At 38.7% G+C, this 26,581-nt stretch overlaps 1 protein-coding gene across 1 annotated transcript in view; it reads left to right on the top strand.

Annotated features, from left to right (window-relative positions):
- The first annotated feature begins 2,770 nt into the window (after window positions 1-2,770).
- The window catches only part of LOC136678808 (TOX high mobility group box family member 3-like), a 72,137-nt gene continuing 48,326 nt past the window's right edge, over window positions 2,771-26,581 (top strand). The window contains exon 1 of the mRNA XM_066656948.1: window positions 2,771-3,446. Coding sequence (XP_066513045.1) covers window positions 3,366-3,446 — 81 coding nt within the window. The 5' untranslated portion in view covers window positions 2,771-3,365. The remainder of the gene's footprint in view (window positions 3,447-26,581) is intronic.

Here is a 26,581-nt window from a genome sequence, read left to right as displayed (position 1 = left end):
CAGCACCATGCACTGGGCTAAGGAATGATGGAGCCTCATATAATGCATTTTGGATGAGCCAGAATAACTTTTCATAGCCAAAGGCTATCATACAATATCAGTATCTGACATCAATAAAGCTCTTGTGGCTGAATGCCATCAAATCCACACAGAAATGATCTAACATTAAGCCTTCCCAAAAGAGTGTTTTCATATCAAATATTGTCCTCTTAATATATTTAATAATGATGAGTTTTTGAGTGTGCACTTCTAATGTGTTTGTTTTAATGTTAATAATAACAAAAATATTTGCTCAAGTTCATTATAAATATTTCTACAAAAATAGTTTTAAATTCATGTTTTTTTGTAGAACTGAATTGACAAAGAGATATGACTGGGAAATTACACATTGTGCCAACCTTTATATAACTGACAGTAACAACTATTATTATAAATTATATTATAATTAAACATTACTGGAAGCCTTGTCCATACACATACATTACTATTGTAGCCTCATGGATAGGTTCTCCAATCCCCAAGTGAATTTATTAAATGATAATGACTACTGTGTAGCTTACATTTCAATTCCCTGCCCCTTGTGGTCACATCAGGGAATGATATCAACCTGCATGGACATGGGTGTTTGATTCAGTAATGGTGGTCACATTAACTCTCTCTCTCTCTCTCTCTCTCTCTCTCACACACACACACACACACACACACACATACATTTTGTATTCTTTCTATATCACTCTCTGTCTGTCAAGAGTAAACTGAATGATTTTTAGAGTTGGGCTCTTAATTTGGGCTACACATATTTAAAATGAGGAAAATTTATATATATAATACTGTTATTTTCTCCTAGCATCATAAAATGTTACACTGTATGTGAAATGTATTACATGTTTTATTTTAAACTTATCATATTTAGTCATTTCAAATGTCACATAGCAGTTTCAATAGTTGTGAATAAAGAGGAGCTTCTGTCTGAATCTTCATATTAGCTCCTAAAGGCCTAACCTGTAAAGACATGGCCTAATGGTCTATTGTCTACCTACTGGTCAGTGATATTGTTGTGAATTTAAACAATTAACAATGTAAGGGCATCGTTTTAAAATCTGGAATACTTGCAAAGTAAGAAATACAACCAGTATTAAGACTGTATTTATTAACAACATGACTCTACTGATGGCCAAAGGCTCTGAGGGTTACAGCATCTGATTTCCCAGCATCCAGCACTTTCTCTGCATTCTCAATTCAGCACATATTATTTATTTATTGAGGTTGGGGCACAACGTGTTAAATGACATTAAAGTTATTTCTTTGGTATTAATGTTTCTTTTCATCAATGTTTATTCAATAGGGCTATCTTAAAACACTCCATTCCTGGTTTGTCTACAGATAAATTTACAAAGTAGTTTGGACTTCTTTGGAAAGGCTGAAGAGGAAGTGACCCATTCAAATGCAAACCACCTGCTTCTGATTTGCACACCCAGTTTTAAAATTTAAATACATCACATGAGTTTACGATACAACATCTCAGGAACCAATCTGCTCCTCACTAGTTCCACTTGCCCTAGGAAGAAGATACAAGAGTTATTGCGGGAAGCTGTAAAACAATCATCAAATATTTGTTTCCACTGGGAGGGGATGCAAATATATTTTCTTAGGGTTGCAATCTGTGTTAGAAATTATTTATAGGAAGCAGGTAATCAAAGTATCAAATCAAATATATAAAATGGACTGACACTCAAATAATGAATTTATTAAATTAGATTCTGAACACACAGATGCATTGTATTTGAAAAAGACATTGTCGGTCAGATACTTTTGAGTACACCTAGTTAAAATATAAAATATCCATAGAGAAGGATAAAACAAATGGGATGATCCCAAGCAGCAATACATTAACCTAGGGGAACTAGGCTGAGTGTCAACCATGGGCTAAAGGTGTGTAAAAGCCCTCCAGCAGTCAAACAGTGGATCTGTGAGGTCTGGAATTTGAGTTAGACTGATATCAAATCCTCACAAAAATGTTCTAACTTAGGCTAAAGCCTTCCCAGAAATATAAAATATGTGTTATTCTAGTAAAGAAAGACAAACGACTGAATAATATTCCTAATTTCTGGAAAAAAACAAATACAAAGCAGAATTTCTTACTTAACCCTATGTAGCTAGGCCAAAGTCAAGCCTTACCAGTGGAAATAGAAGTAGGAGAGAGTACTTTTAAATGACTCACTCTTTGGCCTTAAGTACACTTTGGGCTCAACTCTAAAAACAATGTTTTGCTGAATACACTCCAAGTGTCTACAAACTTTGGAGATGTTTATCAATCTTAAAGGTGCACAAAAATAAATAAATAAATAAAATAAAAGGAAGTCTTGTAGGGGGGGAATTTGTGTTAAAACAGACTTCTGAACAATGATTTTGTCACCAAAAAACACACAAATGTAAAAATTATATTCAAGTAAGTTATTGCCCCTTTAACATTTTTGTCAACAGGTAACAAACTTTATTTTAACAAACCCGTTATCAGATTTGACAAAAGAAAAAAGGAGCAAGTAGAACCAAGTCCGATTTACACACTGAATGTCTATAACTGTTTATGAAGGGCTTAGCTGTCAGCCATGTTTATCTCTTCCCTGTATGTTTCTGTTGTCATTACTGTGTGGAGGGGCGTGGTCGCGTGGCTCACGGGGCGTGGCTATGTCCGCCTGGAGGCGTGGTCACGGTCGGCGGCGCGCTTCTGTGGTTCATTCTGTTTTAGGAACAACAGGCTGATGGAGATTGATGTAGCGAGGAGAACACTGAGAGCGCAGTAACCTTAATGTTAACTGAGACCCCTCACAAGTTTCTAGCGAGGGGCTTGAAGGCTGGAACTGGAGGATAATGTCGGACTGTGGCGGGGCGACTCCAAACTCCAACTACCACAGGGGCTAATTTGGTTAAAAGACGCTGGCTTTTGAAGAGCGCTGATGCTCACAGAGACGCTACTCTGAACTGGGGAAAACTACCACACGGCGTGTTTTTGTCCGTTTTTCCTCAGTGTTTCGTTGTTTTCCCACTACTTTTCTGTCAGTCCGTTGAAGACTGAGTGAAGTGGAGGTTACCTCGCCGGTCGCGTGCTCTTTGTGTTCAGCGGTTTGGCGCTTAAACAGACGAACATTGTATTTTTTTCGTCCAAACATTATACTCAACCAACGTCTTCGTGTAGACCAGGATTACTACAACTTTCTTTCCTCCGTTCTCTCTTTCTCTCCCGCTCGTATACAGCCTCGTTCGCAGTGTCTTTCTCTCCCACTCTCTTTCTCTCCTCTATCTATCGCTTACGCGGATTGTAAACCGGGACTAGCGCTTGCTCCCTCGTGCAGGAGGCGGGAAACATGGATGTACGCTTTTATCCGGGGAACCACCCCGAGAGCCTGGATTTCTCCCACTGTTTGGGCTACTATGGCTACAACAAGGTGAGGGGAGTTGGGTTTTCCACCTCTTCGTTCTCCTCTTTAACACACTGGTGGGCTAAAGTTTGCTGCACACTCGGTCACATCAGTGTAAGAGCCAGAGGTAGCGGGCTAAACATGACCTGGGGTAATACAGTAATGTTACTACGGAAAGAAAGTCGTTACGTGGTCAGTAGAGTTTGATCAGCATCTTATTATCAGTATGAAAGGGGTGCAAATGTGGTCCTGGCCAGAGGAGGGGGAACCAGTCACAGTCAGAGCAACGGGAATTTAACACTGTCAGCAAAGTAGGCTTTTTGGGGCACTTTTAAATAGTGTTATAGGCTGTATGCAAAAGTTTGGAGACCTTTGCTGTAATTGTAGCCTGCATTTCTAAGGTAAATTAAGTTGTTTGCTCATTCTCTACAGCGACACGCTGTTTCTATTCGAAATCCTGTTCGAATTTAACCAACGTTAAATATCATGTGTCATGCTTTATGCAGAGGTTTCTATATATACACCATTGCTTTTCTAATATTTTTAATGAATGAAATAAACTGTAGTTTGGGTGCAGTGGGAACTAGGGCACACAAACTTTTGCAACATATGAAAATGTTCACAAACAATGTTATCAAAGGGAAGAATAAAGCTTTGCATGTTGCCTGTTACAAAAGCAGTTTTGTGTGTCCACTTACTGAATTGCATAAACTGATCTGAGTTCTGTTATTCGTAACAAAATATTAAACCTGATGGTAATGAAGCAGAAAAGTGTGACTAATAATATTTATATTGATACAAGTCAAAAAATGCTCATAGTATGGCAATGTCTCTAGAGACAAGTTAATGTTTCTTTGTTTTTGTGGTTACTAGCTTTAACTAAAGTGAAAAGTAAACTGTTTTGAATTTAGTTTTTATACTGTATTGTGTTTAAAAACTCATTTGCACATTTAAATGACCCCTGCAGCTTCTACAAGTATTTTGTGTAATTTCAAAAGTGGAGGGGACACGTTCCTCCTCCCACTTCTTTTCTGAATTTGCACCAGTGAGTTAGCGAAGCAGGTGGAAGAGTTCTTGCCATAAATGCACTTGACTCTCTTTGGCTTCTTCTAAGTGAAAACATCTTTTTCCGCACCGACAGGAATGTAGTGAATACTGGTTTCATAGTTTGTTATTCAGCTTAACTTAGTTTGCTTGTAATTCCGATGCTCCATATTTTCCATTACATCTTTGAATCAGGTGCTTTCAGCGCATTGGTTTTAACAGTGAAAACATTCATCGTAGACTGTAGGTGACTATGTGGGTAGTTTTTCGCGAAACAGAGAGCCAGATTAACCACAGATGCACTTTACCTTACTTTACTGTGCTCTAGGGGTGGGTGATATGGCAGAAATTAATATCACAATACTTCCATTATGCGCAGTATTTTCACAATTATTTCTAGTGATGCCATATTGAATAGACAACCTTGCAAAACCTTCTGTTCTAATAAATAGGCATTAATCATGCTCTATTTGTAACAAATAAGCAGTTGGGTAGTTATTAATATTAATGATTTCCACAGTATGCCCAAGAGCATACTAAAATACTACTATGATAGTGCTGAAATACTTTCAAAGCCATTTTGTTCACCTTTTATATACTCTTTCTCCAAATGTTTGCCAAAGTCTCCTCCACTTTCTTTGGGACAACTAGTAGTTACAAAGAAAATAAGTACAATGTAATGTCGAGACTGCTTGTACTAAAACTTAATCCACACTGTAATGAAGAGTGTCAAATTGCATTAAGGCTATGATGGCTGATTAAGAAGAGATTTACACGCACGTAAACCAGTAGTTATGTGAGCCTCCCAAACAAAGAGCTGAGAGCTCCTGTTACTGGACAATGAGAGGATTGTGCTGCCCTGCCACATCAGGGTTGATATGATCGGAATGTTTTTCATTGGAGCAGTTGTGTAATTTGGGGGCCTCAGTGTTGTGAGAGCCCTCTGGAAATGTTGCCATTGAGCCACTTGAGTAAAGTTTTCACAGAAAGATCAGCATGGTTCCCAAGCACTTTCACAGGTATCCAAACGACAGCAGAGTCTGAAAAGTACATTCAGTCTTTTCAGACTCTTTGTAGGCTGATGGCATAGTGTCCAACCTGTGATAAAAGATGAGATGATAAAAGTGTGTGATGTGATCTGAAAGATTTTCCGAACGACTGATAAATGCGCCACACAGAGGAACAAATCCCCCTCCAGTTCATTTAGAAGAGCTAAGGCATGGGTCCAACTACATGAATTTAAACACCACATCAGGAGCATTGTGGTGTAACTGCTGGTCTAATACTCACAAATGGACTACTGAAGCTGCAGTAATGTGTTTGTTTTACAATTCTGTGTTAAGGAACACTACTTAGTGTTTCTGTTGCCTTTAAGTGGAGTTGTCATGTATGTAATCTTTAATAACCAGATTATTAACCAGATACCATTCTTAAACTCTACTTCTATGCTCTACTTTAACTTTGCTTCCATCTCTACTCTTTTATAGAGCAGTAGAACACAAAACATGGAAGTGTCCTTTTGTACACAGGGCATAATGACTTGTCATGTCACTCAGCCCTGCAGTACTAGAAGTAGGAGAACGAATGTAGAAGTCCTACTGTGCCATTTTCCCCTGTCTGTCAGATGTTGTTTCCAAGGCACTGGAAGAAGAAATGAAGAGAGACTAGTTAGGGGAGCTAGAGATGGACACAGGTTGTATTCTGTGTCTTTTATGGGAGAAAAGTTCAGATCTGTGCCATATCGTATCATTCGCGATAACATCGTCATTATTTTTAAAATGTTATAAAAAATGAACACGTGATAATCATTATATTCTGACTTGTTTACGTAATGACTCAGCACAGTTGTGTTTGTTTTGTGATTTACTGTGAAGGTTTACTTGTATAGTTGTTTTTGTTGGCCATTTATGTGCACACACAATTCTCTGCAGTTTGGTTGTGTGGTAGATTTATAGGATACATTATTGATTTATACAAAATCAGAATCTTGGTAAGTTACAGTTTACAAAATAAGCAAGTGTTTACAGATTGATACATTTGTAATAATTAATATACATATATATATATATATATATATATATAAAACCATGTCATACTATTGAGATATATTAAATAGATTTAATTTACTATAATTAATATTAGTGTAACATTGATTTTGTTTCAATGGTGTGTTCTTGGAATAAATAGAAGTGTTTTTCAGTGTTTTTTTATATCGCCAATAATGTCGTTATCGCCAAAATACCCTGAAATATCCTGATATTACTTTATATTTTATCCTGATATAATTTTAGAACCATATCACAACCCCTAACTGTTATTATTTTCAGACAACATAACTATTAGTTTTGCTGTACTGATTGAGAACAAAAACTGAAACCAGATAATGGAATTGTATACAGTGTCCTATATTATTTTTAAAGGTTACATTAATTGTAACCTTTACATTATTATCACAACCTACAAACGGTTCAATAAAACAGTTGTTTAAATTAGTTTTTTTTATTAAGTCTCAAAGTAATGGATTTCTGACTTTATGCTGTGTCTAATGTAGATAGAGGACACTTCAGTATTCAGTAATCACAGTGCTGGGCCTGTATTGATTGCAAAACAAAGACAATGAGCATAGAAATACATGTACAGATTAAATATGGCAAAAACAATAATGCAGAAGAAGGAAAACAGTGAAAAGGACTAAAAACAGCTTTTCTGCTCTTTGCTCTTTACTCCTGGTCTCTGCCGTTTGGAGTGAACAGAGGCTCAGTCTCATTTAAAGGAACAGGCCCCGAAACCAGTCGTTCTGAATGGGGCTGTTTAGAGAGGGTAGGAAAAGTGCTATGTTGTTTGATCCGACAGTTATTTTGACTAAAGTGTTACACATATATTTTTCATTAAGACCACAGAGGGCTGTGTTAATTTGAGGAAAACATGTTAAATGTGGTGTTCTCTCTGTGTTCGCGTGGGTTTCCTCCGGGTGCTCCGGTTTCCTACCACGGTCCAAAAACATGTTGGTAGGTGGATTGGCAACTCAAAAGTGTCCGTATGTGTGAGTGTGTGTGTGTGTGTGAATATTTGTATGTTGCCTTGCAAATGACTGGCGCCCCCTCCAGGGTGTGTTCCTGTCTGGCGCCCAATGATTCCAGGTAGGCTCCGGACTCACCGTGACCCTGAACTGGATAAGTGTTTAAAGAGAATGAATGGACGAATGTTAAATAAGTCTCTTTTAAATTAAATGAATGAAGGTATATTGGCATATTTCAGCATGCATATGCATGACATATGGAAACTATATAATACATTTTAAAGAGGTCGTATATGCACTTGATAAACGTGGTATGAGCTTATTCCCACAGATGTGCCCTAGAAACATATCCAATCATCCATTGGTTACAGGGCATTTTCAAGGATGCCTTAGTAGTGTAATATAGGTCACTTAGACTTTCTCATTATTTGTGGGATTAGAAAGTTGGCCGTATTGCAGTCATTTAAACACTTCTTGTGTTGATATTCTACTTTTGATCACGCTGTATCACTTCCAACAGCCTTAGGTGGTTCAAGTCTTAAAAAAGTCTTTTAGCTCTTATTCAAATCACTTTTTTCTTTTACAGAAGTTCTGTCTTAATTCCATTTTAATGCCTGCAAAGTCCAAAGCTCTTTGAAAAAGTCACAGATTGCTTTAAATCTATAGCCGTATCAAAATGAATGGCAAGGACCTTAATTAGGCTCCGCACTCAGGTCTAATGAAGTTGTGGCTGACGCTGGACAGTTGGATGAGGAGAAAAGGAAAGGAGATATGAGATGAAAGGGGGTGCGAAATGAGGGACTCTCTCAATCCTCAGTTAAAATGCCCTCAGACACAGAGCGAAAGGAAATAGAGTTGTAATGTGGTGGCACTGGGATTAAGGAAGAAATCAGGGCCACAATCACAGTTTACTGGCAGTTCACTGGCAGCATGAAACTGTTATTTCTGATTTTTTTTCTTTTGATATTCAGAATGAATTACCCTGAGGTACATTATTAGGTCTGAGTTACTGCTGGTTGTGTGGTTTAGGATTTGACGGGCTCTGGCGGGATTTCGGGGATCAAGTTAAAGGCCCCAGTCCACAAGTCTGCTGATTGGCTGCTGTGGGCCGGTTCGCTGCACCATGGTCCTGGGGTAAATGAGTGTGGTTTTGGGCTCAAGCATCCAGTTTAGACAGAGCACACATGTGGTAGCAGTCAAAGGAAATTTACAAGAAAAATGGCCCACTTCTGAAAGGCTTAAGCGAACACATGCCTACATTGTTTCGGACGATTCTGTTTTGGTAATGTCATTTTGCTGGAAGTCAAGTGGAATTCTATAACTTGTGTGCTCAAATGCGTGCCATGGGATCTCTGGTTGTTTTCAAGAGCTTCTGAATGTCAGTATACTACACTAGGGCCTTTTGATTTGTTTAGCCTGTGTTTTACAACAATGCTGGACTGACAAAGTCAGACTTGACCCACTAAACTGACAGCTCTAGCCTTATGGTCATATGGAAGCCATTAGGAAGACTAGTTATATTTGTATGTGAGGTTTACCATGATGTGTCCAAATGTGCCCTCTACTAGTTCACAGTAGATTGAATCGTGTGCACAAATAGCTAATTAATGAGTTTGTTCAAGTACGCAATTGTTAATCTTGGCTTTATTAATGATGGGTCAGGTTGGCCAAAGAAAATGTCTGTAAAGGACGAGATACAAGTAATAATATTACAAATAATGAGACAGCGTTTTTCTGAGCTGGGTTTGGCCAGAGTTTGGTGATTGTCAGCATTTTTGGCCTTCTCTCTCTCTCTCTCTCTCTCTCTCTCTCTCTCTCTCTCTCTCTCTGTCTCTCTCTCTCTCTCTCTTTCTTTCCCACTCTCTCTCTCTCATTCTCCCCCACCTCCATCTCTAATGAAAAGCTTCATTCAGTTATGCAAGAATGGACGTTTCTCTTTGTGCTTCTCTTTCTCCATGGCGACACCACTGGACTTTGTGTCAGGAAGTATGTGTGTGTGTGTGTGTGTGTGTGTTCTAGTGAGGGTTTGTACTAACAGATGGCGAGTGTGTACACACACTCGTGACAAATTGCCTCAGAAAAGGAGTACAGTGGAACAAGCAATAATTTATTTTCCTCTCTGTTCACCAAAACATATTGAACAAATCATAAATACATTACAAACAAAAGGAAGGGATTGGAGTCTTTATTATGCTATCAGGATTAGCTTGGGTTTAGTGTCATTTCCCGGATTAGATATTGGAAGGATGATGCATGACAATAGTTAGCCATGGATTTATTGATCTTTATCATTAATTATAAGTCTTTTACCAATAGTAATACAATATCATTGCACTTATAGCCTCAGAGAAACCAGATTTAAAGGGGAACCTACTATTTATTTGCAATTGTGTTTTAAAGTTGATGTCTGTAGCTGCCCAAGCTGAAATGTAAATATTTAAATATATAAATAATAGAAGAATTAAACCAAAGAAAACAACAATAAACTTCCTGATACAAATCTCTAGTCAGAAAGATGTCATTAATTACACATATCGACCAGCACATAATAGAGAATGGAGTTTTTCAACTTAATGTAAGGGAGGAATTGTTGGAACAAAGGCCTGATTGCAGCCTTTGGAAACTGTTATTTCATGCTCCTGTACAAAGAACAAAAGAGAAAAGGAAATGAGGTGACAACCATCAGAGATGGTAATTTACAAAGGTATTTAAACTCATAGACCCTTCTACTCCCATGTACACACACACACAAACACACACACACATTGTTACCCCAGCACAAAAGCAAACAAAAACAACCATTCAGACGTGCTGTGGCACACACATTTTTCCCCGAGGCTACACCACTCTTTTGTGATGGGTCAGGCATGCAGGGGTTAAACTCACTCCTCTCTGTGTTTGCACTGTTAGAGTGTACACAGCTGCTATCATTTCGTCATACACCCTCTACACTGGAAAAGTATATACCTACATTCTGGCTGATTGTTTTCCTTTATAAGAGTGTAATGCTAAATACTAACTCCACACATGTAGGAACTGTCCTATGAACTTACTCTGAACTGAAATAATTTGCAGTGACCCTTAATCTAAGGTTATTTTACATTCACATACCAATAAACTCTTTATTTATTTTAACTGCATTACATTTACATGTAATGTGGATCAAGCGTATTCCTGTACTTTATAATGTAAATATAGTTTCCTGGTGTTGCTCGGAACGGATAACCTCCAGCCCATTACATATAACACATTGTACAGACCTCTCCCAATTATAAGTGGGTTTTTAATGCATGACTAATATCTCAGAGGTCTTATTAAACACTTAGGATGAAGCCTGCTAATTAGTTGGGCTGCTTGTAGCATGCTATCAAACAAGCTAATGTGGTCAGTGACATTCAGTTCTACAAGAATAGTTAATTTAGCTCACAAAATTATTATTATTTTACTTTATTTCTATTGACTTTAAATTGCCTGAGCCCTTTCTTTAGATCCCCCACTCTAATAACTATAGATCTCAAGTGCAATACTACTTGCCTAGAGTATTTAATAATTTGCAGCAGCTCGGAATAATACATTTTAATATTATTTAATAAGACACAGAGAATTACACCAAGTAATGTTTACTTCCAGTATATAATAAACATGTTGGGCTAGGGATGGGCATTTAATCATATTGTCTATCGATTATATAGATTTTTTTGTATTCTGTTATGTCCCCACTGTGTGTTTATGTACTGTCCCTTTAAAACCACGCTACCAAGCTGTAGTCATGTGATTCTGCCCTTCTCTGCCACATGGAAGCAACCTAAACGCATGAGGCCGACCAAGTGACTCGAGCAGCTCGTAGCAAAGAAAAACAAAGCATCTGTGGTTTGGACGTGCTGTGTTTTGACTATAATTAAGAGGACACTGAACAAAAAGGAGTCAGTGGTAAACGCTGAGAAAAGCGACCAAAGCACAATCACACCAAATATAAACAGTGCTCAAAACACATGAGAGGAACAAGCTCCCAGCAACATTAGAAAAAATATCCCATGTTTAATACTGGAGCATATTTACAGTACCAGCATCATCACTGAACTATGAGGGTCAAAAATACAAAAACAAAAATAACTGTTCTTTAATCGTGATATTGATTTGCGCTCATCTCACCCAGCACTACGTTGGGCTGATTTTATTGGTATTGGGGCTAGTTCGGAATTCAGTAATATCAGTAATGTTTCTATACTTGTGATACAAATGTAGTCTAGTTTTAGCCTTAATCTGTGTGAGAGACTGGCTCCAAGAGTTAAATGACTTAACAGCTTAATAGGTTTCATTTTTTTCAATGCTAATGGAGTAACTCAAATGTGTAATGGAGCTAATAGCACTCTATACAGCCACAGAGGATATTAATTTGCAGGAAAATCAATCAGAATGATAGTGCCTGAGTCTACCTATACCTTCAGCGACGATAAGAGAAACACCGACGTGCTTGTCCCAAAATCTGCATAGATACACTTGTTCTGCACCTGTCTAAACACTACTTTACATGAACACACCCTGGGCACAGAGCGCAGTGGCCCAGTTCTTCTCAAAGCTTGATTGATGTAAACTAATCCTTAATCCAGGTCGGTTTTACATCTTAAAGAAGTGAATACCTGTTTCAGACATGTTCCAATTCCTTTTCCAAATGCACTCTGTCAGTCCAGAGAATATTTTGGTGGATTTGTCAAGTTCTGCTCGATTCCAGAGAGGAAGATGAGAAAGAAAAGACAATATTTTTAGCCCAAAGTCGAACAGAGAGAGATTGAGAGTACCACGCATTCAGGGACTAGCTATGCAAGATTTATTTAACTTTTACTTATTTATTAATTTCTTCACGCGCTGGTCTCAGTTGCCTATGAAAGCCAGCTGTGTGTATGTCACATCAGCAAAGAGACCTAGTGTTTCGGATTGTTTCTTTGCCTTTGAGCTTTTTTAGCTCCAGTCTTCTGTCGGTTCCTACACTTCCTTAGCAACACTGCAACAACACTGATAACTGTTGCCATGGTGGCTGCCCAGACAAAGTGGCCTTCTATTTGCAGTGAGAGAAAATGCTGGTTGCCAGAATTATCAAGTGTTGAAAGGAAAACAACCTTGGGCTTCAGGGATCAGGTTTCAAATGACAGCTCTTTAGATGGAGATTTCGGTGAAGAGGAAGCAGATGTGAAGATCTTGCTTCATGTTTCTTTAGGCTGATGCGAGCTGGGCTCGTCCAGGAAAACGTCCAGACGTTATTTTAGATTTTTTCATCACTTAATAATATTCGATAGTCATAAAATGTAAACTGTGGAAGAGATTGTTGCCTTTAGGATTTGCCAAACAAGAGAACAACGTCATGTTACATATAATGTGACGACAGATGGTGAAATTTGAATCGATACACTCAACTTAGCCAATATTAAGCCTTAACATTTTTGTATAGTGTTTCTACTAAGAGTGGACAGTATGATAAAGTGGTTTTAAGTATAGTAATAATAACATCCCAGTGTATATAAGAAGAGAACATCCTGGGTTTCTGTCATTTTAGGAGACTTTATAAAACCACAGACTTAAAATTATTACACAGATTTTAATGTTCGTGAAAATTTTTTTTTAATTTTTTTGATTTATTAAAATAAAACAAAACACGGTTACTTCTAAAATATGAAGTTTTTCATGAAAAAAACCCCACAACGGACATAGTACACTTTCATTTTCTTTTCTTTAGTCATCCATCATTAACTTATATTACTGAAATTAATAATGAACCAATGGGATGAAGTTCCAAGTCACAGTCATGACACTCTCTTTGTAATGCCCTAGAAGTGGATGCTGGTGAATGTACCACTACTGGACTCAGTGAACATTAAATGTCAGAAAGATGAACTACACTGAGACACGCACTGAAATGACCTTCCAATCATATCACATTCTCTTCAGAAAGATGAACTGAAATCAAATGAAGTGCTCATCTCTCTCGCTATCTCTCTCTCTCTCTCTCTCTCTCTCTCTCTCTCTCTCTCTCTCTCTCTCTCTATTGATTCTTGTCCTAGATGAACTTGGACTGTAATGCGATTGTGGTTCCAGGACGAGAGAGTCACTCACTGGTAGCAGTTGTAGTCATATATCCTCTAAATATACCCTATAAATGTATCCTATAAATCTGAGATTTGTGTGGCGGAGAGATTGCTCTGTTCAATAGAAACACAAAGATAATACTCTTGTGTCCCGTGTGGTGCTGTATGACCAAGGCCACTGCAAGTGTATCAGTAATGTGACCAATCTGCCATTCTGAGTATGTGTGTGTGTATTAGTGTGTATGTATGGGTTGAGAGAGAATCCCCTCATTGATAGTGTCTGTTCACCCAGTTCCAGCACTCACCTATAATCTCCCATGTGATTGATTATCTATAGACTGCTGTTGTGCAGCTGATAAAAGTAATTATGCTAATCTGGAGCTGACACCCGCCATTAGCCAGATGAGATCAGCTGTTATAGAGCACATCTTTAACCTCACTGCTTCTGATTATCTTACCAAACATGAACCTTTATACTGTTAATCTACCCTCTGTTCCAGCTGTCATGGTCTGGAACCACCACAAAAGTAATCTCAAAGTTGGGAGAAAAAATGGAGGCGAATCTGATTGGTTCCACTGTCTTTTTATGGCAGGGAAGTGTTTGTGTGAATAGAGTAAAGAGCCTAGAGAGTTCTCTTACATTTCTCTGATGTTCTGAGGATCAGCTTGCTCATTTATTCATGTCCTATTAAGCTCCACTGATTATAGACTTCTACAATAGTTAAAAAAGCTAACATCAAACAATTCAAACATCATCAATTTTCCTTTCATGGTGGTGAATTGGAGTTCACCAGAAGAGGGTAGTAGCTATTACTCAAAAAGACAAAGCTAGAAGCATAAAACTATCCATAGTCCTCTGTGCTAAGATACAGTAAGACTACAAACCAGATGAGGATAAATATATATATACATATATAAGGAATAGTACTTTTTAACTCTTTAAACTCTCAAGCTTATTAATTAAGGCTATTCAACAACAGTGTGTACTACATTGTTAGTCTTTATCTTTAAATGGGTCACAGTTTCTTGAGTTAAGACAATGGTTTTATATATAGGAGCATTACAAAGAATCATTTGGCAGTATTTGGACCTGGCTATACGTAAAGAAAAACAAATGATTTGAACCTATATCTATTATGAAGGTTTTTAAACTTGAACAAAAGCAAAACAAAAAAAATCTTCTATGCAATGAACTCAAAGAACCCACTTTTAGAAACTTTATTTTTAAGAGTGTACATTTATTAAAACCAAAGGCTGTAAATGCTCGACACATGTGCTAACACTTTTCGAAGTACAAATCCATTGCAGAACTAAAAAGGCAATCTATAGGCTCCAGCTGAGATGCACACATGCACTGGAACATGAAACACGCATGTTCACTGTGATTCACTATGTGTTGGAGGGTTCAAAGCTAACTATGTATCATGGTATTAACTTCCTGACTGTGGGCTTAAGCTTCATGTATGTGTGTGTAGGTTGTGGTCTGAAACCCGAGACAGTTTGGGGCTATTGAGTGACAAATGGGAGAGAGCGGGAGAGCAAGGGATATGGTAAATAAAGCCAAAAACTGCCAAAACCTTCATTTTTCTCTTTATGTTTGTTTGAAAAAATAGGCAGAGCTTCACATTTGTGGGTTTACCTTTCGCAGATTTTATTCTTTTATGGACAGGTTGCCATTACTAGCTGTATGGGAAATGTTTGGAGTTTTGCAGCTTTTTCAGGACATCACAGGTGACACGCATAGACATAAAGGCGTGACAAATATTGATTTTTACCAACGTTATACATTTACTACTGTATATGCAAAGTTATTAATAAAAGGTTAAACTTTGCAAAAAGTTTCAGTTGCAAACTATGGTGGGAACATGTGTGATTTGTCTCTCAGTGGTTGGCGTATCTGTAACCATGGGTCCAAATCCTAGTGCTTTAAATGCTTCTGATAGAGATCCCAAGAGCCAAAAGAAAGAAGAAAGTGAAGACCCTTGAAGTAGAGGTTGATGTTTAGACATACTTCATATAGTGAAATCAGCTGCAGTGCAATGTTGTGTGTTGATTGTGGTCAACTGTGTTAAGAGTAGTAGTATTTAATGTATTTCTGCTTTCACAAATGTCCTGTGCCCCTAACCTCTGTGAACATTGAGGGCTGACTGTAGCCTGGTTGCTTTCAAATGAGTGTCTGTTCAAATGTCTGTTTGGTCTAAGAAACTGGGGTCTTATTACATTATTTTATCACGGGATATCATTAGGTCATTTACACACACGTGTGTGTGTGTGTGTGTGTGTGTGTGTGTGTGTGTGTGTGTGTGTAATACATGTTAATGTTTCACAGAGTGTAAGAGAGAAGGAGGCAGAGAAAAGCAGCATTGATTAAGAGATGCTGAAAAGTGTCATCAGATCGTCCTCTGAGATTGCTTTGGACAAAGATTTTGAAAGCTCTTTTTAGTCAGGAATTCGTCCTCCTCTTTCTGGCAGCTCAAAGAGAACAAGCTCACATTGCACTGGTGCCAATGAAACAATGTGGAGAAGGTTTAGAGTGTCCTTGTCCTTTTGTTGGGAAGCGACCTGAAATTCAGAACTTGGCCCTTTTCCAAAGCCCTCCTCAAAGTCTCATTGTTTAATAGATTTCAGTATGGAATGATGATTGGTCAAATTGGTGATGGGATATTCCAGTTACAACTCTGATAACGCCGTGGTAAGCTTGGCTGTATGTTGTTTTAGTTTAGCTGAGCCTGGGACCTCCCTTGTCTTTTACCTAGAAGGGTATGGAAAATATATTTGCATGTCTTAACAACATCAGGTACACATATAATAAGCCACTTCAGATGGCTGGCCTGGTCAGTTTAACTGGTGACATTTTTATGAGCCTTTTAAATGCTACATACTCTAGGACGGTCTTTTTTATTATTTTGGCAGCAGACCTGGTTATTCAGTCAAGTGCGTCCCAAGAGATTGCTATCACACAGCCAATGAATATATTCATCTCATTTGAATCTGCAGTCCCAATTAGCAGAATCAGCAAACCAGTATATAGCGATTTCCTGTGTCAGTGGTCTTTTTATGTAATTTCTGAAATTATAATTGGATTAGTAATTGCACTCAAATTTTTATGACCTTACAGCCAGAGAAGCAGAACATAATGAAACATCTGTTAACAGTGCACCCTAGGATCCAGCCGTTATTGGATGAATATTGTAGACATTTGAGAAACAGTATCAAATGTGTTTCCAGATCTCACTAGCAGCACCAACTAAATCCTTTCTACAGTTTGCAGATGTCTCTTTTGAAAATGTGCAAATAATTAGGTCTATATTTGGAGCTGCAGGGGTCTAATGATTATTTAAAAACAATATTTTCAGTGCTCAAAAGGCTGTTCTTTCCAACCTCATTCTGCTTTTTTTTTTCCCTCCAACAACTTCAACCTCACTGATTTATTAAAGGAAACAGTCTCATTGCCCCAGGAACAGCGATTTCTCTGTGCTGTTTTCTAAGAACTACTCAGTCATTTGTCAGTGTTCTGCTCGAGAAGTATTTCGTCCCATAAATGTTAGGCCTTGCACACCAACAGTTCTATTTCAAAGGCTGACACGAGATACCTATCCATTTCAGCTTTGTTCAGTTTAAACTGGTAGTTAAAAAGCGATCTGTGCACGATATCCAATTTGTTCCATGGAGATACTATCAGTGCAGATAGTGATGCAATATATCTAGCTATTACCTGTTTTGTTTTCTAGTTGGGCAAATTGTTTCTACTCGTTCTACTCATTTTTATCCTCTTTATTTCACTCAGTCGTCAGTCTGTGTTTTGACACCCATTTATAGTGATGACTCAAGAGAGAACTCTGTGGCCTCATTAATGTGGCAGGAGAACGAAGTGTCTGATATCATGACGTGAAATCATACCGATCTGAATATTAGTCTTTTGTTTGGCTGTTCCTTGTTGTGCTACACCCACCCACAATCCACTGCGGCTCATGCTTGCCCCCGTATGGACCGACAAAAACAGCAGGTGTTCAAATACTAGTAGGGCTCAGTGAGCAAAGAGTTCAGAGAGTGGGAGTAAATAAAAGACTCATTTGAATGTGCAAACAGAACACACCAAGAATGACCTGGGGGGTGTGTTGGGGGTAGTAACCAATTTTTTTTATCCCCCCTCGCCCCACCTTCTCGACAAAAGTAGGACCACTTTCGTATTAAGCCATGGGCTTGAGTGTGGATTGGCCAGAGGTTCTTTTTTGACATTCTTTCGCCACTGCCACTCTGCCATGTTTATCTTTTCTCATCCTGCGATTCTCTGGGATTTCCCAACCAGGAAAGGTCCTCAAGCACAGCTGGGTGCTGTGTTATGGAAATTGGGTAACCATGTGTGTGTTTGCTATTGGCTTAGAAAGGTCATCAGTTACTGATACTCCAGCAAGCCCTATTCAACCACCCCCCACCCACAACCCCCACCAACCTCCTTCCAAAAACGTCATCCGCAATTATTAGGTAGCGGGGTAATGTCCAACGCTCTCCTAATCCAATTCTGCCCGAGCACAGATACGATGCCATTTAAAGTCATCTTCACCCAATAAATAAACTTTAATAGTCTCTACAAAAAGAGCTAATATAAATTGGAAAAGCACCATCATCCTCTCCCAGGATTTTAATGGGATCTTTTATAGGAGTGCATTAGACTGATAAGAATAAGGACCCTTTGTTTTCCCCGGGAATGCAATTTGCCATAATTTTAAATGAAATGTTAGATATTATGCACATTTTCTTGCTTTTTTGTCTCTCATGGACTGTCACACATTTTTATTCCCTCACTTCTTTTCTCAGTTGTCAGAGTCCTGCCCTTGAGAGGATTTGTTTTATCTCTGTATGTAGATTACAGCCCCAAATCATCATCATGAAGCTTTGTTTTTTAATGCAGTTGATTCCATGATGGCTTTCTGCCCTTCGCTTTGGTCCAAATGTTCATTGTCAAACGTCTGGTACATCCGAACGACACAAGAGTCGCTTAGTAAAAGATGCTCTGTTATCTTTTCAGCCGGGGCCTGAACAAAATCGGGCTTTCTTGGTACTCCCTTGCTCCAAGGACGCTGGTTTTTAAAAGCCTGGAAGCTCATCCTTTTGGCTTTGCTTGACAGAACTACTCGAAGCAATTAATCATTTGACTACAGCACGTGTTGAGATGATAGTGAATCAGACACATGGAGGAAAACAGGGACCTTTCACACACATGTTTGCACTGTCTTCCAGTTCACCAACCATGAAATTGTTTTCGTGTCCACGACTGCATGTTTTTCCATTGTAATACAAACCTCCAGTTTCCTGCAAAGCCGACAACGTGCAGATTCTTCCTTTTCCAGCTCCTCTCTTTATTAATGTGGCTAAATGAAAGAGGGTTTGAGGCTGATCGTGTTGTTACCCATTTTGACACGTTCTCGGTTTTGATGTTGAGCAAAAAAAAAAAACAAGAAAAGAGTCTAAAACCAGAGGATTCGGTGAGCATGAACTTCACTCTGGGGAAGAAAAAAATGCGAAAAGATGATTGAAGCAGTGTGAGCCTTTCATAGAAACATATGGTTTCCCTCAGTGCTGATATTTATTTCATGCGCGTATTAAAAGCAGAGAGTGGCTGCTTTGTAGTTGCTTTCCAAAAATCGTACAGTGATTGCTTCATTGCTGATGTGATTTTTATTGGCCTCAGAAGCATCCTTAACAAAAATACCAGCCCGTCCCTCTGTACTATGCAGCGACTGAATGTTGCATTTAGGTTTTAATAAAGTCATATTAGGGAGGCTGAGCAGCTGGTTCCCATCTGGAGCTTATGGAGAAAGTATTGACACGGGGTGGGGGCATACGTTCCCACTACCTCGCCTTTAGAAACCACTCAGGTTGGAGCTGAAGAGTTTTAGAAAGATGGCCCTGATTGCAACATGAAACATAGGCAGAAGTACTTTATTGATTTTGCCAATGATGCTGACAGACTGAAGAGTGTAAGGTTGCTCAGGTTGGCCAAAAAGAATTCTGAGTAGCTATAATCATAGAGCCACGCTGATGCCACGATCTGTATCTAAATTGCAAATTTATTTTTCACAGTTTTGATATTTCGAACCAGGTCTGTTATTACATAATCATTTGATTGCAAGTATTTCAGCTATTGAGAGTTCGTTAATTTGGCCACAATTATTTCCCTTGGGTGTAAGTGTTCAAAATCCTGTGTTTACCTCACAACAAACCAAATGTCAGCTGGTTGCACTTATCAGTCAAGGTGAGCCGAATGCATGTAAGTAAATGAAAGCGGAAAACTCATTTACCGATGAACATAATAGGCCGTCTGAATTCTGACTGGTGCTAGAGAACAGCGGGAGGTAATTTTGAGCTTGAGCCGTGTTTAGTCTGGATCTAAAATGTTGTAATAAGCTAAGAACTAATATAGCTAGCCACTATTACTAGAAAATATGAACCTACAATAAACATGGTTGTATAAATGTATGTATCTGCCAATCATAAATATATGTATGATCCAGATGTTATGCATATGGGTCCAATATGATGCAGATATTCACTGTTTAACATCTGCACTACTTTATGCAAAGCCAAACTACAAAATAAATGAACATTGACAGGATATTACTATAGTCACATAGTCATTTTAAGCTTCTCTACTATAGGCAATGCTACCTACTGACTGGCTGCCCACTTTGAGGCTGTTTATGGCTGCCACGCACAGTGTTAAATTGCAGAATTTATTTATAGTTATAATTGGCCATATATCAGATTTTTATGGGTATTTATAAGACAGTTTGCCATCAGCTAAAATTTCATGATTACGGCAGATCTGTTTACAACTTTTGCATTGATATCAATTAATTATTAATTAATGATTGGTGAGTTGTAAGGTGGCAGTGTAGATAACCAATATTATCCATCGTTTTCTGATCAAAGGTATCTCTGTTGAAAAGCACACGTCATTATGAATGTTGAGCTAGTCTCCAGTATCCAACTCTGTATTAAGATTGTCACTGTGATTGTCATGAATGGTTTGGCTTTGGTGGATTTAGGGAACAGTTTGAGGTGTCTCTCCATAAGCCTCAAGTACAATAGTCTTTTCAGCCCTTCAGGACCCCTACTGGTTACTCATAAGATTCTAGTAGTATTCTATTGATAAGTGGCTTTAAAACTTTTTTTTCATTGAAACCCTTATTAGAACGCAGAGAGTGGTAGACCACGGCTCAGGACCATGTTTCAAGCAGCGAAGGGCGTGTAAGTGTTTGTGTCAGATCTGAAATTAGCTTTGTTCTGTCCAGCTAATTGTCTACACCAGGGCAAGGAAGGTGAAAACTGATACTAAATCAATATCTTATTTGGAGGAAAGTGAGGCAGTAACTTTGCGAAGTTTATATTGTCTTTAAAGTTGTCCAAACATATCTTGGTACATTTAATCATATAATAAAAAACGGACTGTAATGGCCTTTCTCGCTGTAGCATAAACAACGCTTTTACCAGACTCACTGGCACACTGCTCACTCTTTACAAGCTTTCTTAAGTATAAAAGCTTTCACTTTTAAATGGATGTTCTTTGGTGACAGCTAGTGTTGAGCGCTTTGGCATCTTTGGCTACATAACTGCTTAACTTGCCAGATCGATGAAAAGCATCGCTAACCTTCCCCAACCCTCACGCTCCTCATCCTCCTCACGGCTCCTTTAAATTGCACAGGTAAATTGGACTTGAGCGAGTCGTCTCCAGAGACCCGTAAGATCTTTTTCTCTCTTTCCTTCCATTTTTTCACGCTCCTTCTCTGTGTGTTTCTTGACGTGGCTGCTGAAAGCTGCCGAAGGATTACGTCGTATCATCTGAGCATTAACCAGGTTTTGATTAAAGTGTTACAGTACAGTTGTGCAAGGTTAACCAGCCATTATGAGAGAGCGTGAAAATTTAGACACGCCGTGTGGTTTTATGAAAGCTTGTGACTGCTCACTTGCAGCTTTCTCTCACCTTTTATCATGAGCCTGTTTTCTGAAAGGATCAGAATTATCATTTTGAGATACTAGAGAGAGTACACGCTTTGATAATACGATCTGTTTTATAATGCTTTTAGGGGGCGTGTATATATGGGTAAATACTCATCTGTTTCAACAGCTCAAGCAGAGGCACCCAGTTGAGTACAAGGGAAGTCAAAAATGCAGCGAAGAGAGGTCAACAGCCAATGTAAGCTCTAACCCCAGCAGACAGACTACACTGACTCAGCACAGCATCTATTGCAGTGGAACCTCTACTTACGAACTTGATCCGTTCCGTGACCCGGTTCGTAAGTAGAAAAGTTGGTTTCTCGAGTCAATTTTCCCCATTTAAAATAATGGAAAAGCAATTAATGCGTTCCAGCCCCACCCCGAAAGTCATCTTTTTGCACTGATATATGTTTACAAAACTCTCAGATTAGTAAAAAAATACATGTAGCATTACTAAAAATAAAAAAGAAATACAGTGGTAACAGTAATAAACGACTGGCTGGAGGAGTAACACAGGCACTGGCTGTATGACGGGAGGTGGGGGGTGGGTGGAATAACAGAGTGTAGGTGGGTGAATGTGGGGAGACGAAGCGTAGATACGGCTTAACTTAGCACGCATTTCGATGTCTGCTATTTACACTAATGCTAAATTGCTAAAACTACAATTTGCTAATCCTCAAAGCTCACTCAAGTCTGGGCACTGAGAGACTCGCCTATTGGGGTCAGTGGCCATTTCCAGCCACCGCCTCGGCGGAGGCTTGGGTTCGTTTCTAGAGTCATGGTTCGTTGGTGGAGGCAAAAAATATTCAAATGCCCGGTTCGTATCTTGGAAAGTTCGTTAGTAATGGTTCCACTGTATAATAGTTGCGTGCACTACATTTTCTGCACTTTGTGTTTATTTTTTAGTTTTAGCTTTATTTTTTTATGACTATTTCAGAGTACAAATCACAATCTTGGTAAGTTACTGTTGTCTGTTTAATCAAAGGTTGACAGATTTACAATTAAAACATTTACATCTTAACATCTTACAGTCACTTAATTATTAAAAGTTGTTTATCACTAAAAATGTCGTTATCACTAAAAATACCCTGAAATACCCTGATATTATTTTAGTGCCATGTCGCCCACCCCTAGTTTTAGCAACACACTGTGGATTTCATTCTGAGGTGGATTTGGAATAAGTTCAGGGCTTATTGTGTGATTAATCTTAGTACTAAATAAAAGCAAATAACATGATTACAGAGAAAAGTACTGGCAGAAATAGCAACCTTTATGTATCAGTGTTAATAAAATACAGAACATCTACATAAACAATTGGAAGAAAAGTACCTCATGTCCAAGCCAAGAATCATTTAAAAAATTGTTTGTATGAAAGGTTAACTCAACAGTGTACCATTTGGGTTTTATGAAGGGAGATTTACCTGCCCTATAATCTTCTGCTCTCTCTTCTTGGACAAACATTTGAAAGAAAAGTCTTTCTCAAGTGTGTGTTATTCCACAGTCTACTGTGACTTTTAGGCCCGAAATAAGTGGTGAGCTCGCCTTTTGAATTGCCGGGTAGGTTGTCACTTTTGAAGAGTGCTGTCATTTGACCGTGCGCTCTGACAAGACCTTTGTAGCAGAATAGCAACAACAACAAAATGTTCAGCTCGAGTGAAATGAATTTGGAAGTTTTACAGCTCACTTGTTACCTCTCTCAGTCTCAGAGCACCTCTTTATTTCAATTATTAAAGTACTGCCAGTGCTCATATAAAAATAAACACACAGTCTCCGGATAGCGTGTAATTCAGCAGATCTCCAGTGTTCTGCTGTAGCGAGACTTCAGCCTGTTGTGAGTGTATGGCTGTATGTGTTCACTTGTCCAGTCTTCCTGGGGTCACCAGATGTAGCAGACCAGCTGCTTTCTTCAACAGTAGCAGAAGGTCTTGAATGCAAAGTCTCTCTGAGTTCAATGGAGTATTGTTTTATAACCATTCCCCCCTTTAACTCACCCCTAATAAACGGCTCATAGGAGAGCATTCATCTCCTGCTTTCTTGGCTCATGCGTTAAATCGCTGGAGACTAGAGACTTCAAGAAATAAAAAACGTGAAAATAAAGACAGTGTTTGCACAAGCTCGCTCCAACCCCTCAGTCCAGTCCACACCAGCATTTTGTGAGGAATGTAGTAAATTCAGGATATAAAAAAACAACAAGGTTACAATTGCAGCTAATGAGGCAGCAGAGGGGACTTAGAGAAAGGAAACACTGACTCTGTTTGACTTCCAGTATCTGTAATTACCCTGGTGATCAGCCATTTTTGCTCTCCCTCACAAAAAAAAGAAAGAAAGAAAGAAAGTGAAGCCTATTCATCTGTGTTCTGTCAAAGGCTGAAGGCAATTAAATTGCTATCTGCTCTATCTCTGTCCCTTGGCCACTGTAATAGAGGTAGTTGAGATTAAGTAGAAACAGAAATGGACAGTTTCAGTCTGACTCTGCATTTACTGTACAAGAAATAATGCATGAGTAATGTATTGCCTAATTGGTGTATGTATTCTCAAGCAGGCTGTGAATGTGTTCGAGGCCAGAGCTTTAAAGCTAGCAACATTTGAAGGTATTTTAATATGTTTTATGAGAAATTACTTTTTTAAATTTGCTACTGAATATTTATGAGCCGGACAGACACATGAATAAATAAAAACAACAAATACATATGTACAAATAGTTGTTTTTTTGTCATTTATTGCATTCAACAGTTTCTTAGATACAATGTTTTCTTACATCATTACGTCGTTACAGGGCACTGCCATCAGTTAATTACAAAATATTAATACTGACAAAGTCAAGAGGTTTTTGTTTGATGGTGATGTTGCTTTCAGTTCTTGACAGTTTTTCTGTGGCTTTTTTATTGTTCATAACGATATCTGAATTATCTCATTGACCGAAATTAGGAAATATATTGTTATATATATATATATATATATTAACCATATCGTCCAGCCCTACAACAAACACAACATCTAGCACACCATCATGTAGCTAATTTTATACTGACCTTGAAATAGCAAAACAATTGCATCCAATATCAGTGAATCTTGGACAAAATTGCATCTTTTTGGAGGGAAAATACTTGTGCATAAGTTGAATTAGACCGAGTCTAATCTCAGTAATGCTTAGGACGACAATGCTCATCTAGCATCAGTCTGTGTGTGTCCAATCTCAGTGGGAAAATGGGAGTTTCATTCCAACAACATTGCAATGATGGAGAGTCATGGTTAGGTTTGTGGCTATGAATTAGTGTGTGTCAGTACTATGTTAGCATCTGATCTCAGTAAATTTTACCACTGTGTTTAATCTCTGACATGATGCCAGGAGAGTGTTTGTTTGTGCTCTGGCTGTGTTTGTATGTGTGTGTGTGTGTGTGTGTGTGTGAGAGAGAGAGAGAGAGAGAGAGAGAGAGAGAGAGAGAGAGACAGAGAGAGAGAGAGGAAAGCAGCGGCTAACTTCAGTGATTCAGCAGCAGGAGAGAGTGTTTGTATCTAATGACTGCGAGGCTGAAGGGCTAGCCGAGGAGTGCAGCGATATTTGGAGTAATTCTCCAGCGCAAGCTTTAGAGGGATGCCGTCGGACGGCCACAAGGTTGAGAGCTAATTAGAGCTTTAAAAGCCTATCAGTAGTGTGTGATTGCTGGCTGTGCTGGCTAAACGGCCGTTATTTGGTATGCTTCGAAAGTTTCCCCTCCCAGCGAGGGCTCAATAGACAGCAAATTATTTTTGTTTTAATTGCTTGTAGGTGGAGACATGAAATAACGGGGCATATTTGTGTTCAATCTGCTGCATTTTTATCACAATGTGGAGGAAAACATTGTTAGCGGGAGTTAATTAACAAATATGAGTAATTGCTCTATGCACATACTCATCAGCGGTGTGTTCACAACAGGCGAGCCTGCGAGTGCTAACAACAAAGTGCTACATAAATCAAAGTGCTTTTGCTTTGCCAAAGCAGAACCCTTGGGAGGTACCTTAGTGCTTAATTAGAATCTAGAAAGATCTTGTTTTAAGTGTTGGGCAAGCAAGCTCTTGAATAACAATGACGAATTAGGCCCCAGAACGCCAGCTGTGTGTTTTGGAACATGGAAAGCATTATATGCTATTTCTACACAGTTAATAAAGTGCTATGGGGAGGGCGGAGAGCCAAATACCCTCCTGTTCGTGTAGATTTGCTGTGGGATATTAATGCCGGTATTACTGTTACTGGCAGCCCTTCTGCCAGAATTAGTCCGCAGTGTTCATTTCAAAATTACCCAGATGGGGTTACATGGACTGTATCGATTTTATGAGTCTATTTATGAAAGATGTCTTTTTTCCCCCCTGCTCTATAATATATGGAAATGAGTTGTATAACACCACTCTCGTACTCTTAATTCATGGACTTAGCAGAAAATTAGATCAGCGTGCTGTTGGCCACACAGTATGGCAGCTTTTCAGCGCTGGTTCGAGTGGTCTTTTTGAAAGACGTCCAGCTCGAGGGTCATCAACATGCAAATCAGCAGTAACACAGTCAAAGAAACAGCAGCTTAAGCCTACATAATTAGATGATCATTACCATTTAATGCCCAGCTTGATTGTTCGGCTGTATATGAATGAGCAATTTGTTGTGTACTTATGAATTAGCCATGAGGCTAGACAATATGAAAATATTTATCTTTATAGATATAGAGATAAACAGCATTAAAACATATTGTGAGGGTTGTCAGTAGTTCAGAACAGCATTTTGTCTAGAACTAGCTATTTGTTATCATTGTTCATTGTTTTGTTTTGGTACTTTCAATTACTCTATAGGAATTTTCCATTGGTTTTACTGGAATTATCCCACACAGAATTTTGCTCTTTGTTACTCTCCTGATTGTTGTGCTCTTTATGAATTAGCCTTTTGTTGTACACTGGCTTGTGGTAGAAGGCCCACTGCCCAGACCGTGTTTGTAGCACCACATTGTAGGAGCATATGATCATTAACTCATCCTAACAAAGGAGGAGCATGTCAC

Source organism: Hoplias malabaricus, chromosome Y (assembly GCF_029633855.1).
Source record: "Hoplias malabaricus isolate fHopMal1 chromosome Y, fHopMal1.hap1, whole genome shotgun sequence".
NCBI lineage: Eukaryota > Metazoa > Chordata > Actinopteri > Characiformes > Erythrinidae > Hoplias > Hoplias malabaricus.
The sequence above is the reverse complement of the archived record's forward strand: the minus strand, read 5'-3'. Positions and strand labels throughout refer to the sequence as shown.